Source organism: Trichechus manatus, unplaced genomic scaffold (genome assembly GCF_000243295.1).
Source record: "Trichechus manatus latirostris isolate Lorelei unplaced genomic scaffold, TriManLat1.0 scaffold00067, whole genome shotgun sequence".
Classification (NCBI taxonomy): domain Eukaryota; kingdom Metazoa; phylum Chordata; class Mammalia; order Sirenia; family Trichechidae; genus Trichechus; species Trichechus manatus.
In genome coordinates, this window is record NW_004444003.1 from 5,140,532 (window position 1) to 5,159,832 (window position 19,301).

General features: G+C 36.2%; 2 protein-coding genes across 6 annotated transcripts in view; one reads left to right on the forward strand and one right to left on the reverse strand.

Annotated features, from left to right (window-relative positions):
- Positions 1-4,322, forward strand: part of NUDT5 (nudix hydrolase 5) — a 28,300-nt gene extending 23,978 nt beyond the window's left edge. For 2 of the 4 annotated variants that reach the window (XM_004379684.3, XM_023734365.1), the window contains exon 10: positions 3,294-3,531. In XM_004379684.3, coding sequence (XP_004379741.1) covers positions 3,294-3,403 — 110 coding nt within the window. In that variant the 3' untranslated portion in view covers positions 3,404-3,531. Of the gene's footprint in view, positions 1-3,141 lie in introns of all 4 variants that reach the window. The other 2 variants (XM_023734366.1, XM_023734367.1) reach the window with 2 other exon arrangements.
- A 2,017-nt stretch (positions 4,323-6,339) lies between these two features.
- The window catches only part of SEC61A2 (SEC61 translocon subunit alpha 2), a 30,332-nt gene continuing 17,370 nt past the window's right edge, over positions 6,340-19,301 (reverse strand). The window contains exons 7-12 of one of the 2 annotated variants that reach the window (XM_023734369.1): positions 15,526-15,679; positions 14,385-14,545; positions 13,881-14,078; positions 11,418-11,609; positions 10,412-10,488; positions 6,340-7,721 (exon numbers count right to left, since the gene is read on the reverse strand). In XM_023734369.1, the coding sequence (XP_023590137.1) occupies positions 7,535-7,721; positions 10,412-10,488; positions 11,418-11,609; positions 13,881-14,078; positions 14,385-14,545; positions 15,526-15,679 (969 nt within the window). In that variant the 3' untranslated portion in view covers positions 6,340-7,534. The remainder of the gene's footprint in view (positions 7,722-10,411; positions 10,489-11,417; positions 11,610-13,880; positions 14,079-14,384; positions 14,546-15,525; positions 15,680-19,301) is intronic. The other variant, XM_023734368.1, reaches the window with a different exon arrangement.

A 19,301-nucleotide genomic window follows, 5' to 3' on the forward strand; every position in this document is an offset into this window, starting at 1 on the left:
AACTCCATTTCTTTTATATTCTTCTTCATTTTAGTCAAATACCTAGAAGTTATTGTAAAACTGCAGTGGATCGATACTAATTTTCCTTCCTGGATGTTGGTGACATAGAGTTTGAAATTATGAGCAAAACATTCTATGCAGTAAGGGCTTTTTTCCTGTAGAATGCTCAAGAATGTACTCCTTAAAAAGACCAGACTCAATGGTCTGACTGAGACTGGAGGGACCCTGGAAGACACGGCCCCCAGACTCTCCGTTAACCCAAAACTAAAATCATTCCTGAAGCCAACTCTTCAGACAAAGATTAGACTGGACTATAAGACATAAAATGATACTCGTAAAGAGTGTGCTGCTTAGCTCAAGTAGATACATGAGACTAAATGGGCAGCTTCTGCCCATAGGCAAAATGAGAAGGCAGAGAGGGGTGAGGAGCTGGTGGAATAGACGCGGGAAATCTAGGGTGGAAAGGAGGAGTGTGCTGTCACAGTATAGGGAGAGCAATTAGGGTCACGTAACAATATGTGTATAAATTTTTGTATGAGAAACTAACTGGAACTGTAAACTTTCACTTAAAGCACAATTAAAAAAAAAAAAAAAGAATGCACTCCTGCTGACTGGCCAAAACTATTCTATACTTTAACCCTTTCATGCTCACAGGTACCTCTAGGTACCAAGTACTTTTTCTGCCTCTGAAAGTTTTTTGGGAAGCTGCTGCACCACTGAAAGTTATGCTGCCTCAAGGCAGGGGCCTTTATGACTTTTTGAACCTGAGTAAATGGGAATATGCTGCAAAGTACTGTTTTTACAGGGTATTGTATGAGGTGTCAGAATTTTTGGTAGGAAAAATAGAAATTTTGAAAATTGTTGTTACACATATGTACCAATAGACCCCGGTGGGGACTATAATTAGTGGTACTTTATATGTATCACTAAACACTTAGGGTAGGCTTATAGGAGGGGGCAAGAAAAAAAAATCCATAGTACCTACCAGATCCATAGTACCTACCAAAAATTCATACACACTGAATGATTCAGCATGCTTCCATTAATGAAAACACATGGTATCAGCAAAAAATTCAAAGCAGAAAATAATTGGTTCACAAAAGGGTTAAATCTGTAATCCATAGCAATGCAAAGGTATAAGACGGTATCTCTTAGCTTTTCCTCAAATATGCCATTATGTTGTATGGTTCTTTGTGTAGGATTTCAGTTAAAGAAGAATTTAACAATATTCATTCAATAAATATTTGAGGTATCTATTATATACTAAGTGTGATATGCTGATATAATGAACCAAACTAACTAGCTGTGTGGCTAGTAAATCACTGGTCGTGTAGTTACATTGTGTAATGCCTGGCTAGCCCATCTCATAGGGCTTTTGTAAAGTAATAAGTATGTGGACAGATGTCCTTTGATTGTAAAGCTCCATACAACCACATGAGGAGATACTATACTGAAGACATAGATTTCCAGATAGCTTCGATTCCTACTTTATCTTTTTAAAAACTAGACCTAAGGTAAAATCCACCTCATGATCTCAGAGTTAGAATAATAACACTGAAGGATTGCCATAAAGGGCTATTATCCTTTATTAACTGTATTAATTAGGCATTTATTCAGAGAAAGCCATGGCTATCTGTAATAGACAATACACCTTTGAGTCTGACAGGCCCCACTGGGTTTGAGGCTTGCTGACCATGATTAGTTCTTAGTTATTGGTTAGTTAATAGCCAGTCTTCTCTGAACTTTTCTCATCAAACAGAACAATAATAGCTCCTACCTCTGACGAGGTGCGAGTAAAATTAAATGGGATAATGTATGCAGAGCAACTCGGAACACAAATGCTTACATGTTATATGCCATATTTTTTTTCTTTTTCTTTTATTTTAATTGTGCTTTAAGTGAAAAAGTTTACAGTTCAAGTTAGTTTCTCATACAAAAATTTATACACACGTTGCTATGTCACCCTAGTTGCTCTCCCTATAATGTGACAGCACACTCCAGGTTTCCCATGTCCATTCAGCCAGCTCCTGCCCCTTTTTGCCTTCTCATCTCACCTCCGGACAGGAGCTGCCCATTTAGTCTTGTGTATCTACTTGAGCTAAGAAGCACTCTCCACACAAGTATCATTTTATATCCCATAGTCCAGTCTATTCTATGTCTAAAGAGTTGGCTTCGGGAATGGTTTCAATTCTGGGCTAACAGAGTCCGGGGGCCACGTCTTCTGGGGTCCCTCCAGTCTCAGACCATTAAGTCTGGTCTTTTTACTAGAATTTGAGTTCTGTACCCTGCTTTTCTCCTGCTCCATCAGGAGCTCTCTGTTGTGTTCCCTGTCAGGGCAGTCATTGGTGGTGGCTGGGCTATATGCCATGTGTTTATATTATTTTTCTGTATTAGAAGAGTATCCTTTTATAGAAGCTTTTTCTTCTCCCTTCCACCTAACTTCCTTTCTGGTCTTAGAAGAGGGGGAAAATGGAGAGAGCTGGAGGTAGAGAGAAAGGAAGGAAGGGGGAGAGAGATATATAAAGAGAGAGGGATAAAAGCACAGTTTGCCTAGCTTTACTAGAATCAGAATATAGTAATCAAATCATTTATTCAACAAGTAACGTTTGAGAAGTTGTGAGGAAAATATTTTAAGTTTGGTTTGCTATAAAAAGCATTGGACACAACTCAGCATCTGCCATGCATGATGAGTAGTACCTGATCCATGCCTTCAAGGATCAAAATGTCTCAGCGTGTTCTCAACAAGTAGCTAGGAAAACTACAGACAGAAGTCTGACAACCTCCATCTTTTGTAATAAGAGTCTGAGGCCTCATTCTTGGTAGTATAATTTCAGTCCTACCATACACACAGTTTTAACTTGCATGGAGAAAATGCGTATTCCCTGCCAGTGGAAAAGACACATAAATCCCTAAGTAAGATATTGTATAACCATTTAGTTTCAGAGTAACAGAGCATTACAGTGAACTACGAAGGTATAGCAATTGGATCTATAAACTTAAAGGCTTTGCTGTTTTAAAAAGTGAAATCATTGTCTCTGATAAATATGTGCCCTTGTCTTTAATCTTGTTTTTTTTTTCTTCTTGTTCTTGTCTCATGCTGGGACTGAAATCTCACTTTTATATCCTTTATTCCACCACCAGATTAAGATCCTTGGCAGAAAATGTCCTGTTGACTGCTGATATCACCAGCATCTCGCATAGGAACTTTGCTCTGTAGATATTGATTGAATGATAAAAAGGGTATTATCCTCTGTTAATTGCATTATCTAACTTTTATTCTTTGCTTCCTGTAGCTCTAGTAGCTGAAGAACACCTAACAGTGGATGCCAAAGTCTATTCCTATGCTCTGGCGTTGAAACATGCAAATACTAAGCCATTTGAAGTGCCCTTCCTGAAATTTTAAGGCCAAAAAGGATACCAGACATATGTTTTTGTAAACAAGCCCACCAGGCCTTCTTCACTAAGACTTTGTATTCAACATGGTTTAATGCAGTTATGAAATTAGCTTTTTCATAAAATAAAAGCAACAGAGAATGCATGTGGTGGTATGGAATTGTGATTACGGGTAGGCTGTCACCTTCATTTGAAATTGTTAAACTCCAGCCAAATGTTAATGAAAAAGAACATAAATGCAGATATATTTCCTCCTAATTAAAAAACAAAACTGTTACTCTTCTAATCTAGCCCTAGACACAAGGTATTTCTATAGGAAAATAGACATAAATTCCAAATGAGGTCAACTATTCTAACACTCAGCCCCAAATATAAAATTCTATAACAGGATATGCAGATAACTATTTACTGCACTAGTGTTTAATTTAAAAAAAAACAAACCTATATACAGATTTTCTTGGCCTGTCCTAATTGAACTATTTGCTGTATGCAGTTCAACTGGGTAACAGAAGATAGAAAATCAATAGAGTAACATTCTTGATAAGCAGTTATTTATACCTAATTACTGAAGCTGAATCAGCTTTTATGTAATGAAAAAATGGTCAATTCCAGTCACGATACTAAAAGACTAATGAAAATATAGGCCCTTACCTTAAGCATGTGCACATACGTTTAGAATCTTGATTTTCTGTCCCTACCTCAAAAAGTACTTGAAGTTTCCAAAAATGAAATCGATTAAATAATAAAATTTATATGGCTTTGGCCATTACTGTCTTGGTGTTAAACCATGAGTGTAGCCAGCAAGGTTTCCAAGTACCAGAAACCTGATACTAACTTTTTCTTTTCTTTTTAAAATTTTATTATTGTACTTTAAGTGAAGGTTTACAATTTAAGTTAGTCTCTCATACAAAAATTTATACATTGTTATGTGACCTTAATTGCTCTCCCTATACTGTGACAGCACACTCCTCCTTTCCACCTGATTTCCCTTGTCCATTAAGCCAGCTTCTGACCCTCTCTGCCTTCTCACCTCACCTGCAGACAGGAGGTACCCATTTAGACTCATGTACTTGAGCTAAGAAGCACACTTTTCACGAGTATCATTTTATGTCCCCTAGTCCAGTCTAATCTTTGAAGAGTTGGTTTTAGTTCTGGGTTGACAGAGAGTCCAGGGGCCATGCTTTCTGAGGTTCCTCCAGTCTCAGACCATTAAGTCTGGTCTTTCTACGAAAATGTGAGTTCTGCACCCCACCTTTCTCCTGCTCCATCAGGGACTTTGTTGTGTTCCCTGGCACGGAGGTCATTGGTGGTGGCCAGGCACCATCTAGTTCTTCTGGTCTCAGGCTGATAGAGTCTCTGGTTTATGTGGCCCTTTGTGTCTCTTGGGCTGATTGTGTCTTTGGTGTTCTCCATTCTCCTTTATTGCAGGTGGGTTGGGACCAATTGATGCATCTTAGATGGCTGCTTGCTAGCTTTTAAGACCCCAGACGCCAGTCACCAAAGTAGGATGCCAAACATTTTCTTAATAAACTATTATGCCAGTTGACCTAGATGTCCCCTGAAAGCATAGTCCCCAGACCTCTGCCCCTGCTACTCTGTCCCTCAAAGTGCCAGTACAAACTATCTTAAAGGGAAAAATGGATTGTTTCTGGCTCATGCTACGCCTGAAGCCCGTCATCCAAAGGTTCTATCAGTATTACTGGTCATTGAGTCAATCTGTTGATGAAGCTCTCCTCTTGTGTTAACTTTTATGGCCTTTAGTAGCTCCAGGATTATTGTCTTTTCAGTTTAGCTCTCCTCCTGATAACTCCAACAGAAGTCTCAGGATGATTCTCATTGGCCAGCCCTATCGTGTTTCTAGCCCTAAATCCAGGGGTTAAGTCAGGCCCCTCAGAATATAAAAGTGGTTCTCCAGATAAAAACAGGGTACTAATGCCAAAACTGCTGCCAGTTAGTTCATTTGTCTACAGGTTCACCATCTTAACAAATATTTTTATGAATAAAAATACAAGGTCATATTGGACTTCTTAAGGATGGAAAGAATTATAGAACCTAATAGATCAATTCAAATCCACTCTCCCTGTAAATACGAAAACTAAGCCCCGACAACTTGCTGTAACAACAGCAGCCTTCCCGTGTCTGTAACCCTTTCTAAAACTTTATTTCTAATCATGGGTATCATAATTCTCCGAAGACCTTAATCCTTTTCCCTGAGCTCTCAGGGACTAAGCTCTGTAATTTCCCTTGTCATTATCCTACTTCAAAATCAAGAGATAAGGCATAAAGACTGGCACAGAGCAGCCTTTCCAAACAGCCCCCTTCCAAAGCCACTCCCCATGGGCGTGAGAAACCTCTTAAATGCAGACAGAGGAGCAACATTTTGTTCTGGTGATTAGGTCCATCTTTCTCTACACTGGAAGGCGACAGAGAAGTATGCCTCTTCTACCATCTGCCTCAATACAGGATGACCTTTGTTCTTTTTGTAACCTTAACCTTTCTCTTTTCCTGAGCGTGCAATTTAGAAGCGACAGCTATATCCTAGAACACAGCCCTAATGCCATTTATATTATTTATAAACATCAAAATGCTGTGCTTTGGAAATTAAAGCTTTAGAACTGGCAGACTGGATGTTTTCACTGGCACTGTTTTTACTGGGACTGTTTAATAAAAGTTTATTTGCCAACATTTCGAAAGTGAAGATTTCATATAAAAAGACAGATTTCCAACTTCTCTTGGGGAAAAAAAAAAGAAATCAGAGGTAGTAACACTGGGTCCACATTTCTCTGGTAACAATGGTCTGAGACCCTTAGATGTTCCCCCGTTGACCATTACTATCCTGCCGGCCTTTATCTGACCTGCTTTGCACCTACAATATTTGGGCTTGTGACATTAAGCTAAACAAGACGTACTTCCTATCTTACTGAAAAGGATCTTTTAAAAATTGTCTTTTTTTTTTTTTTGTAAAATAAAGCATACTTTTAAAAAGGATTTGCAAAGAACTGTGCATTTCAAACGAAGACTAGAATATTATTTTCATGAGACCATGGTTTTCCTGTTTCTTCCCAAATGTTTGTTAGTCACATTATTGAGAATTGTTAAATTAGTCACGATCCCTCAATATTTTAGGAAAATGTTAAACTGTAATTACACTTGACCTCAGGATAGATTCTGTATAAATACAATGAACATATACAAATAATCTTAGAAAACATTTAATATCAGATTTCTTTATTTTTCAAACACAACTGAAACAATTTTCTTAAATAAAAGTTTATTGTCTACTGTTTACACTCTTGTTGCTGCTATAAAGTACAACAACATACACAGATTCCTAGCATGAATTACTCATTGTTCACCCCCACTGAACTACAGACACTGCTTGAGAATTAGATCTTTTATTTAGGGGTTAAAAAAAAAAAAAGAATTGGGGCATAATATCTTGAAAGAGTATTCTCAAGTGACTTGCTGGAATTAGAAGGCATAGCCAATACAGTCAAACAGCACTGTTTATGCTGTCACCGGGAAGAAAGGAAAAATGAAAAACAGTAACTACAAGCAGTTTTTTCAAGTGACATCACTCAACCTTAACTTTGCCCATATGGGCTAAGTGGCTGCTTTGAGAAGGGCCAAATAAAAAGGGTGGGAAAAGGGGTATAAGGAGGGGAGGGAATGTGGATACTATGAGTTAAAAAAGTATAAAAAGTAATTATCTAAAATAGAGATTAGATATAAATGTTCCAGAACTCAGTAAATAAGCTCAAAAATACTGGAAAGAGGCAATTTGAACTACATTTATTTTTAAACCAGTGGGGGAATATTAAGTGTTCTGAATGTTGTGTGCAAAACTAACAATCCATGTTACCATCTCACTGTCGTGATTTAACACAGCAAGGTAGATACACTGGTTTCCAGCATTACAGGCAACACTAGATGTACATTTTGAACAAATAATGTAAACTTTAGTTTTAAGGCAGCTGGTACTAATGCTGCACACAGGCTTAGCTTAGTGCCCATTTCAGAAATGGAGCAGTTAGCACTTGAAAAGAAAAAACTGAGAGGGAAGAAAATGGGAACCAGCATTATTTGACAAAAACAATGTGTCAAAATATTTTCCCTTTCACACACAGAAATATTTGAACATTTAGAAAAACAAAGCACCCATCCCGCCAACTTCAGCCTGCTCCTTAACAAATATTTCAAAATACTGATAAATAATGGTGACTGCAAGCAGAATTCCAGTGCCAGATCCAATGGCCCCTAGGAAATCGGCTAACACCGACAGGGCTCCAATGCATAAACCACCAAATGCAGCTGCTGTGGGGATGTACCTAGAAGACAAAAATCCTCAGTCAGTGCTGGAATATATAAAAAGCAACAACAGTTAGAACCAATAATATGCCAAAGCTCTGTCAACAATGGTTCTCTCTAAAGCAGAATTAAACTAATCAAAAAAGGATCAAGTCTGCAGTATTGATAAGACTGTACATAAAAAATTACATGTGAATGAAAACTTCATGATTATGACAATGATTCTGACTCGCCAAGAAAGACAATATGTGATTCTTAGGGCAAAAGATAAGAATCCTCAAGATTTATATTTAAGTACTAAAATGTTCACCATTTTAAAATAAGTAACCTTCAGCTCCCTCTTGTGGAACAAAGGAGTAAATTTCAAAATGCTTACTAAATATATAAATTCATGTGGCAAGATTTTTATGATATGCTTCAATAGTAATTTAACCTTAGCTGCACGATAGAATCATCTGAGTAACTGTTAAAAATGAGGTTTTAAAAAAAAAAATACCCCAAACCACCCCCCCCCCAAATAAAACAGCAATGCAGATCGTAGATGGTAGATGAACACAAATGGCAGGATGACGGTAATAACTAAGACTGAATATTGTTGGGTATATGGATTCTATTTCTAAATAAATAAAAATACTGACGCCTTTACAACAAATGGTGCTGAGACAACTGGGTATCCACACGCAAAAGAATGAATTTAGACCACTACCTCACACTAAACACAAAAATTAACTAGAACATTTAGATCACAGACCCAAATGCAGAATGGAAACTATAAAACTCGTAGACTAAAACAAGAATAAATTTTTGTTACTCTAAGCTAGACAATGGCTTCTTAGATACAATACCCAAAGCAGCATAAGCAACCAGAGAAAAAATAAATTGGACTTTCTCAATATTAAACACTTAAAGGACACCATCAAAAAAGTAAAAAAGCCAACCCATGGAACGGGAAAAAACGTTTGCAACTCACATATCTGATAAAGGACTTCTATCTAAAATACATTTAAAAAAATTCTTACAACTCAATAACAACCCAATTAAAAAATGGGCTAAGTATCTGAATAGAGGTTTCTCCAAAGAAGATACAAAAACGGCCAATAGACACATGAAAAGATGCTCCACATCATTAGTCATCAGGAAAAAGCACATCAAAACCACAATGAGATGCCACTCCACACCCATTAGGATGGCTAAAATAAAGACAATAACCAGTGTGGGTGAGAATATGTAGCAACTGGAACCCTCCATCATTGCTATTAGGAATGTAAATGATGAAGCCACTTTGGAAAGTTTAAGATGTTAAACAGTTATTACATGACCCAACACTTCTGCTCCTAGCGATGAAAACACATCCATACAAAACTTGTACACGTGTATTCATAACAGCATTACTCATAATAGCCAAAAAATGGAAACAACCCCAATTTCTATCCACTGATGAACAGATAAAAAGTGGTATATCTACACACTGGGATGTTACTCAGCCATAAGAAGGTATGAAGTTTTGATACATGCTGCAACCATGGATGAACTCTGAAAACATGCTAAGAAGTCATTTACAAAAAATAGCAAGTTTTATGATTCTCATTTATATGAAATCTGGAATAGGCAAATCTATAAGGAGAAAGTAGACAAGTGGTTTCGTAGAGCAAGGGGGTAGGAGGGTAGGGCAGGAATGGGAAATAGCTGCAAACGGGTACAGGATTTCTGTTATGGATTGAACTGTGTCCCCCAAAAATGTGTATCAACTTGGCTAGCCATGGTTCCCAGTACTGTGTGATTGTCCACCATTTTGTCATCTGATGTGACTTTCCTATGTACTGTAAATCCTGCCTCTATGATGTTGATGAGGGAGGATTAGAGGCAGTTACGTTAATAAGGCAGGACTTAATCTACAAGATTAGATTGTATCTTAAATCAATCTCTTTTGAGGTATAAAAGACAGAAGCAGAGAGTCAAGGGACCTCATACCACCAGAAAGCAGTGCCAGGAGCAAAGTGCATCCTTTGGACCCAGAGTCCCTACATTGAGAAGCTCCTCGACCAAGGGGAGACTGATGACAAGGGCCTTCCCCCACAACCAATAGAGAGAAAAAGCCTTCCCCTGGAGTTGGCACCGTGAATTCTGACTTCCAGCCACCTCAACTATGACAGAGTAAATTTCTCTTTGTTAAAGCCATTCACTTGTGGTATTTCTGTTACAGCAGTACTAAATAACTAAGATAGTTTCTTTTGGAGGTAATGAAGATGTTTTAAAATTAGATTGTAATGACTGCACAACTCTGAATATACTAAAAATCACTGAACTGTATACTTCAAATGGGTGAAAACCTGATGCCTGGGACCCATGCCAAACCAACTAAATCCAATTCCTGAAACTGGGTATCAGTATTTTTTAAAAGCTTCATGGTGACTCTATGTGCAGCCAGTCAGCATTGAGAACCACATTTTAAACCTATGCTGAGCAATGAATGGAACATAGCTGCAACTAACATAACAGTTTAGATGTCAATTTTGATGTGGATAACAAGTTTTGTGTTAAATTTTCGTTCTTTCTCTTGTGAAGTATAAAAATGCTTTAAATATGAATTTGAACAAATGAAGAATAACACTTAGGGATAAATTAAAGAGATTGAAAGAGCAAGTATGTATGTATACACACACGCACTTGCTCTCTCTCACCTATAAAGGATTAAATCTAAAAACCTTACCTATTAAGCTCATGAACCATAGAGGTATCCCTGTGACCCCTCATTACCATTTGCTGCTCTTTAAGCTGTTTAGCTACCTGCCAAGAGAAAAACAACTTTTAAAATAAAACTCTAACATTTCTCTGTTAACTATAAGGTTCTGTGAGAAGTGCTTTCCACACACTACCAAATAAAATACTCCCGTCTTAAGCCTGAGGAAACAGGATACAATGCTGCAAAACTATACAATTACACCAGTGTTTCTTAACTTTGTTTCATTATCATCTCCCTAACTTGAAAAATTAAACAACGAAGGAGTAAGATTTTGTTGCATAGGGCTGAGCTTTGGAGAGCTAAAAAACACTGTAATATTTTCATCCTCTAAGAACTAATTTCTTTTTTCTCAACTGTTGTGGTTTAAGTGAAAGTTTACATTTTAAGTTAGTCTCTCATACAAAAATTTATACATACATTGTTATGTGACCTAATTGCTCTCCCTGTACTTTGACAGCACCCTCCTCCTTGACTCCCCATGTCCATTCAACCAGCTCCTGACCCTCTCTCTACCTTATCATCTCACTTCCAGACAGGAGCTGCCCATTTAGTCTCATTATCTACTTTAGCTAAGAGACACACTCCTCCCGAGTGTCATTTTAGGTCCCACAGTCCAGTCTAATCTTTGAAGAGTTGGCCTCGGGAATTGTTTTAGTTCTGGGTTGACAGAGAGTCCGGGGGCCATGCTTTCTAGGGTTCCTCCAGTCTCAATCAGACCATTAAGTCTGGTCTTTTTACTAGAATCTCAGTTCTGTACCCCCACCTTTCTCCTGCTCCATCAGGGACTCTCTATTGTGTCTAAGAACTAATTTTTGCCCCAGGAGTGTGACACTGCCCCACTAAAAATGTGAGAGTTAAAGTTTACATTACAAAATAATTAAAAGAGTGTATCAATTACTATTTTGACATCTAAAAATTATGTTTCTCCCCAGTCTCCAATTTTTTTTTCACCCCAAATAAACCAAATACTTACATCTTTGGCAGAGGAACCAGACACTTCTATCCATGTCTTAGAAAAGAATGCACATGATCCCAACATGAAGATGATATAAACAACTACATGGACAGGATCCTCAAATATGGCACCCATGGACTCGGGTGGAGAAAGATAATAACAAAGGCCTCCAACTGGGTAAGAGCGAGCAGGTCCTCCTCCACTGACATCCTACAGACCAAGAACAAAAAAGACAAATCAACCTAATGGTCAAGCCTACATCTTTAGACTTCTCAAATTTCTCAAAAATTATGGCCCTGTTTTAAGCTCAGAAACCTGTAGCTAATGATTCCATAAGAATTTACTTTTGCCTCTAGTATCTTCAAAATCACCCCTTCAAAGATCACATAAAAACCCAAAAGCCGCGACCGTCGAGTCGATTCTGACTCACAGCGATCCTACAGGACAGAGTAGAAATGCCCCATAGGGTTTCCAAGGAGCGGCTGGTGGAGTCAAACTGCTGACCTTTTGGTTAGCAGCCGAGCTCTTAACGACTGTGCCACCAGGGCTCCTCAAAATCACAGTGACCATCTATTACGTGTAAGACACTATGAATATATTATTAACAGAAAAGCTATTTCAAAAAACAAACACCATTATATCTACAAGATCTTCACTTCCCAAAGACAGGGATATGAATAACATTTACAATCAAAATTACATTTAGAATCTGAAATTTTCTGATCTACATAAAAGTATCCAACAAATTAAAACCCATATGCATGATTCTTCTATTTGAAAATATTAATAATGCAATCACTGTGTTAATGATGGTGAAATTAATTTGGAAAAGGATATTGAGGGAGCTGACATAACTTGAAGAATGTAACCAATGTCACTGAATTGTACAAGTAAAAATTGTTGAATTGGTTCGTGTATGTTTTGTTACATGTATTTTCACCAAAAATAAAAATAAACAATGCAATCAATTGAAATATTGACAGAAGACAAAAAATTTATTGCCTAAATTTTACATGGTTTAAATACTATTATAAGGCATAATCTTTAATGAGTATTTGTAATAATGGGATTTTTATCAATTTTTACAATATAAATGGGAATAGCATGTATTTGCTCATATTAAATAAAGTTGTGGGGTCTAGGGGATGGGAAAGCAATGTTTACTCAGAATGATTAAAATATCTAGTTTTTGAATTTATGATTTCCAAATGATTATTATGCCCCAGAATCATTAATCCCAGATCAAAAGCACTGTTTATAGACAAATTCAATTTCCCAGTAAGTCTCTCATTAAAAAAACCTGAAGATCACAATACAATCTACACAGAACTAACCACTCAATGCATTCATTACTATGAAAAGCATCTCTTGCTAGACTGTTAGCTCATGAGGGGAGGAACAGAATCCTTATTCTCCTCTGCATCCCCTTCTAGTTATAATGACCGGAATACAACAGGTAATCAAGTATCTGTTAAATAAACGGGAAAGGAGTATTTTGGATAAAAGGAATCATATCTCCTTCAATTAACATTCAAGAGTTACTGTCTTATTCTGTTAAACTTTAAGTTGGAAAGAAAAAAAGAAGACCTTCAGTAAAAGGAGAAAGACATGAGTCACTATAATTTACAATGCCAAAGACAGCTTATTAATTACCATAAATGAATAGAACAAGCATCGTATTTCAAGACTAATGATTGTTTAAAAAAAAAAAAAAAAGTTACTATTCTTTGGTAAAAATGCCAATTCCAGAATTAATACTCTGCTAAGGAATAAGTGACATTATAATTCTACAGCTTTACGGGGGAAAAATACTCTATGTCAGATGACAGAATTAAAACCAATCAAAATCAATTCTACAATAACACAGACTTCAGTAACAATATGGCTGGAATGCTTCAGAAGAAGCTACAATGAAGAGAATCTATAAAAGGAAATAAGAATTTACTGGATTCTATTTCTAGCAACACTGCTCTCTCTTCGGTCTAGTTAATTACATGCCTCTCTCCAGTCCAGTTAATCACAAGCTAATTTATTGCCATTCTGGCCATGACAAGGGTGGGTGACAGGGGGAGTGAGAGGAAAGGCTAATTCCAGTTATCCTCCATATTATCAGCAAATAGCTTTAAAACAATACATGAATGAAATCTTATTATTGTGGAAAATAGTGAAATAAGATTACAAAATAGGAGATTATTTTTATGAGAATAATTATGACTTCAGCCTAAAAATGAAATAAAAATAAAATATGATGGAAAAATGCTTCCTAGACAGTAAAATAATAAAAAATACTTAACGGATCTTAGTTTTACAACACTCACCAATTCTTTCAGATATATAATAAATCCTACTATAGGTAAGAGAATCTCAAAATGTTAGAGCAACTGCATCAATTATGCCTCATCTCTTTCAGGTAAAAATATAACCATGAAATGCAAATTATAATACATTTTAAATACTTAATATAAATAACAAAATACTCACAGCCCACTGTCCTAGTAAATTCACTAAGAAGTTGCCACTAAATCGAACGGACAGCATCTGGGAAATAACGTACAGGTTTGAAACTAAGGCAGACTGCAGAATAATGGGAATGTTGGAGGTGTAGAAGAGCTTGATGGGATAGCTACTGTACTGTCCTCGATACCGGGCCGACTTAATGGGCAAGTCAACTCGAAATCCCTAAAATACAAAAATTAAGAGTAAAAGAAAATATACATATCAAGAAAAGAGAGGCAAAACAAGTAAATTCAGGGAATATGAAAGGACTATGCTAACAAAAAAATTTCCTCTTGCAAATAGACTTTAAAATCTTTTTCTATTTCATAGCTACTAATATTTTTGCACCTTAGAGTCTAAAGAATGGAATTATTTGCATGACTAGATTTTGAAACACTGACTTGTTAGACACTAACATTTCATGACATTCTACTTAAGAGCAAAACAAAACCCAAAACCCCCTTACTTCAGTGAAGAGATTATGCTTACCTGAAAATATATAACAACAGCAAACACAAAAACTGTAGCAATGAGGTTCATGAGATTGGGTAAATTCTGACGGTAGAAAGCCTCCCTTAAAGCTCGAACTTTGTCTGTTCTGGTGGCCAATAAGTGAAACAGAGCTATGACTGCACCCTCAAACTCGGTACCTGATAAATCAAGATAGAAATTAACTGTGGATTCATCATCCAAAGTTCTCCCAAAGGTCAAAACAAATAACCTTGTTACTCCAGCGTACAGTTGAAAATATGAGTCAAAATAATTCGTCAATGTTTATTTTATGAACAGCCATGTGTGGAGGTTCTAAAAATAATTAATCATTCAGGCAAATGCAGCTTTCTTTAGCATAAAACCTGAAGTTTTCTCAAGGGACTATTCTTGATGAAAATAGCCAAAGTAGAATAAACCAAAGCAAATATTTAGTTCATAAAGATTCGCCTCTTGTTTACTTTAAGGAAGGAAAGACAGTATTTTTTGGGGGGGAGGGGAGGGGAGCAGCAGCAGCAGCAAAGCAAATGAAGACGTCAGAATCGAAAGATACACGTTGCTCTATCAAGCTTGTCTTTAAGTTTATTTTATCAAGAACATTAATAAGCCATCATTGCTATTTTCTTAAGGTTGGAATCAAAGTTTACACGTTAACCAAAAAGAATATAGGATGGCATTTGAGAGAAGTGGAGATGGGTAAGGGGAAAGACAGAATATTTCAAAATTCTGGCGCTATTACAAAGCCAAGTAGAATAGAAGCAAAGTATTAGTCTTCCTTGATGATAAAAGTTTTTCATCTAAAAAATCTAAATCCAACAGTTTATTTATCCTAGGAATGTTGAAATTGGTCAAATAAATGACTTATGCAGCAACGGCTTAAGCAAGGTTAACAAACAAAATTTTAAATATCTGTTTGCAACCACTGAAGTTTTAAATGAGCAAAGGCTGAAATTCAGATTTTTTTTTTTTAAGTATTATTTCATACTCCACAAATCTCTGCTTATTAACTTTTGAGCAGTTAGCATTAGTTGTTCCCTGGGATAGCAAATCAGCATATCTAGAGGCATGTACTGTATACTATGTATTAGTTTTCAGCATACATCCAGCAAACTCATGCAGTTGCAGTCACTACGCAATGTACCTCTGCCAGTGTTAATGGTAGTGGGACTAAAGGCCTTCCAGACAATGGTTTCACAGATGTTCGTGGCAATAAAGAGGGAAATACCAGACCCCAAGCCGTAACCCTTCTGTAGCAGCTCATCTAACAGCAGCACAATCAAACCAGCAACAAACAACTGTGGGGAAAGAAAGGCAAGTAAGCTGAAGCAAGAATAAATTCAAGAAAGGGGGAAGATGAACACCATTGACTATTTTCAAAGTATGGGCATTTTTAACATTAAAATCTAATATCACTATTATGACTATCTGTATTTTTTAACCTGCTTTAGTTTAGAGAGAAGCCAATTCTGAAAATCAGGGGATTGAAAATAGTGTTACATTATAAAGCAGACATTTCAACTTTTAAAGTATATTTGTACACCATCTGAATAGCATCCCTTACAATGTTTAAATAAAGACCTTTAAAAAGCACCTAAAACAAAAAATGTTCATGACTGTAGAATTTATGATAGCAAGAATCTGAAAACATTCCAAGTACCTCCAAGTAAGTGAAAGGCCAAATGAACTATGGTATAATAATATGATGTAATTGTGTACTGCCATTAAAGAACAAATAAGTGAACTAGATACATTTTTTAAAGTATAACATATATAGATCAAAAAGGAAAACACAAATTAATGTGTACAAAGATTATAACAATGTAAAAATGCATTCTATACATATAGTGACAAGGACTAAATGTAAACTTGAAGAGTTACGAGTTTACCAGGTTCTTAAACTCATAATTAAAAAAAAAAAAAGCATACTAACTTTAATTTACGATATTGAAAATTCTTAATTTTCTTCTTGGAGAAGACATTTCTGTAAAAGCATGCATCAATTAAAAACAATCCATAGCCTTGCAAGTGACCTCCTCAGTCATATGACTCCTTCCCCGCACTTCAGTAACCTAATCAAAAGGGGAAGAAAATATGCTTCTATGCCCCCAATCTCCCACATGTCCCCACTTTAAAGACACCCTCCTACTGAAGCTAGGAAATGCCACTTCCATTCCTCCCAGCTCTCAAGTCTCCCACCCTCATTATTTACTCACTTTACCCAATATCACCTGTTAGAAGAGAGAGCAAACTAACTACATTATACCATTCTAAGCATGCTTACCTTACATAGTGTTTTGTTTTGGTTTGTTTTTTTTCTCCTTCTCTGTCATTTCAATGGTTGTACAGAGCCTAACTTGTCTACTTAGTCTTTTTGCTTGACTCTCAATGGACTGGAAAAGGGTACAATTCTCAATTAAGAGAGCTCATGCCGATCCCTCACTGCTTAAAAACCAAGTTTGACATTTTGACAAAATAACAGAGAAGTTAGGACTTGCTGACTTTATTCTGACCACAATTATGTAATGAGTAAATAAATACTTCCAACTGTAAATACAGAAAGCCATCCCACTGTAGGGAATAATAGCTGTCTGTGAACAATCAGCCAACCAAAAGTATCATCACGGGCTTCTGACTAAGTGACTTGTCCAAAGTCATATGGGCACATCTGAAACAACTAGAATTCTCCAGACCCCCTGTTCAGAGTAATGTCAGATTATTTAGTGATTCATACACATCCTGTAAAAATCAAAGTCTTATGCTCTCCTGATGGAAGAAGGGAATTAGAGAAACCTAAAAGAGAAATGGTTTCAATAATTAAGGGAATAAGGTAAAGGACAATAAAAAGGATGCATGTCTACGAAAACGGTTTGAGAAACAGGCAGTTACAGCATCTCACTGACTAGAACACTGATAAGAACAGAATACTAACTGCATGTTCATGCAGAATATACAGCATATATGAATCTCTAACATGGGTATAAAAACAACACTTTACATTTCAACTTTGTATATGCACGTAGGTGTATGCACAGCACACACGTACACACAACACAAACAACTTAGTTTAACAAAACAGTACTTACTTTTACTACGTGCCAGGCATGCTGATATTTTCTATTCTTTTTTTTTAATGTTACTCAAGACCCACTATTTAGATTTTAAAACTCACTAGTTGAAAAACACTGAAAACACTGGCCGTGTAAATGAAGCAACAATTAAGGTGAGAGATACTATCTATACATAATAGCAAGCAAACAGTTTTGAAAACCTATCTAGGTGAAAATAACACTAATCCAATCACATCTATTCAGGTTATCCAGGTATTTTCAACGTTAACAATGCTACAAAAAAACACAATGGGGTCACTACTAACCTACGATCAAACACGACATGCTTCTTTATCCATTAACACTAGAATAACTAACCAAAATTAAAATATTAAATATTTGTATATCAAAATTTATGTAAACAAAGTAGCACATATCCACTTTCCTTGTTTTATTCTTGGGATACAAGTATTCTTGGATTTCTTAATATTGAAAAAAAAATTAAAACAGCTTAACTCTATTTTATAGCCATTTAAATCTCTGTAAGAAGTCAATACTTCAACCGAGAACTGCTCAGTTGAGGTTTTTTAAGAGTGTAAATATATCCTTACTAAAATACTAGAAAATTTTTACTGATCCATAATGTTTTTAAGAGCTAGATGCCAATTTTGAGTGTCTTAAAAATCAGGGTTATTCTAAAATATAGGTTATAAAAGTAAATGCTATAAAGAAACAAAACATAAGGCAATAATTGGTTTATTAGTATCCTCAACAATGCCAAAAGTTATACGAAAAAGTCCTAAGCATTGAAAGATGTTAAAATCAGAGTATCTTCTATACCAATCGGTTGCACCTCTTTTTCCTCTAATTTCCAATATAAATTGGCCCATCAAGTGTTTTGTTAAATGGGAAAATAGGACAATGTCATTCTTTAAAGAAATGTAAACCCCTTGCTGTCAAGTCTGACTCATAGCGACCCTGTAGGACAGAGTAGAACTGCTGCATAAAGTTTCCAAGGCTGTCATCTTTGCAGAAGCAGACTGCCACATCTTTCTCCCGCAGAGCCCCTTGTGGATTTGAACTGCCGACCTTTTGGTTAGTGGCTGAGCGCTTAACCACTGTGCCACCAGGGCTCCTTAAAGAAACGTACCTTATCTTAAAATGGGAACACATCAGGGCTCTGAAAACTACCAAAGACCCTGATAACCCATTAAAAATTCCTGCCCTGGTCAAAAGACAAAGTAATCTCATTAGAAAAGCCATCTCTACTGTTAATGATGCCAATTAGTACTTGAACTATCTAACTTCCCTTGTTCTGAAACTATCTTTCCTTATTCTGAATCATGCTTACTAAACATCCTCCTTACTACGATTTGCTCCCTATATGTTTTCTTATAAAGAATGGCCAATCACGCCAGTCAGAGACAGTCATATTTCTCAATATGTGTATTTTCGTTTTATTTAAAAAATTCTTCTTTCAACTGTTACAAAAAAAAAAAAAATCCTAAATTAATCCTAATTTCATACAATGAACAAGAAAGAGAAATTTCCAAGATAACCAGGACTCTACACCCTCTAGTATTTATTAACTTAAATCTCTTCAAAATCCAATAAATATTATATAGCTTAAGTACAATCCAGTCTGGGTAACCTCTCTAATTCTTAAGGATTATATAGTAAAGAAATATCTTCCAAATTTTACATATTGTAAGGTATTTAATACAGTGATAATTATGTTGGCCTTGAAAAATTCCATTCCGAAGCATCCATTTAAAAAATTCACAGAATACATATACATATGTATATTTGGTATTTCATTGACTTTAAGATGCTATTGTCTGTAACATCACTGTGCACCACCACAAAAAGA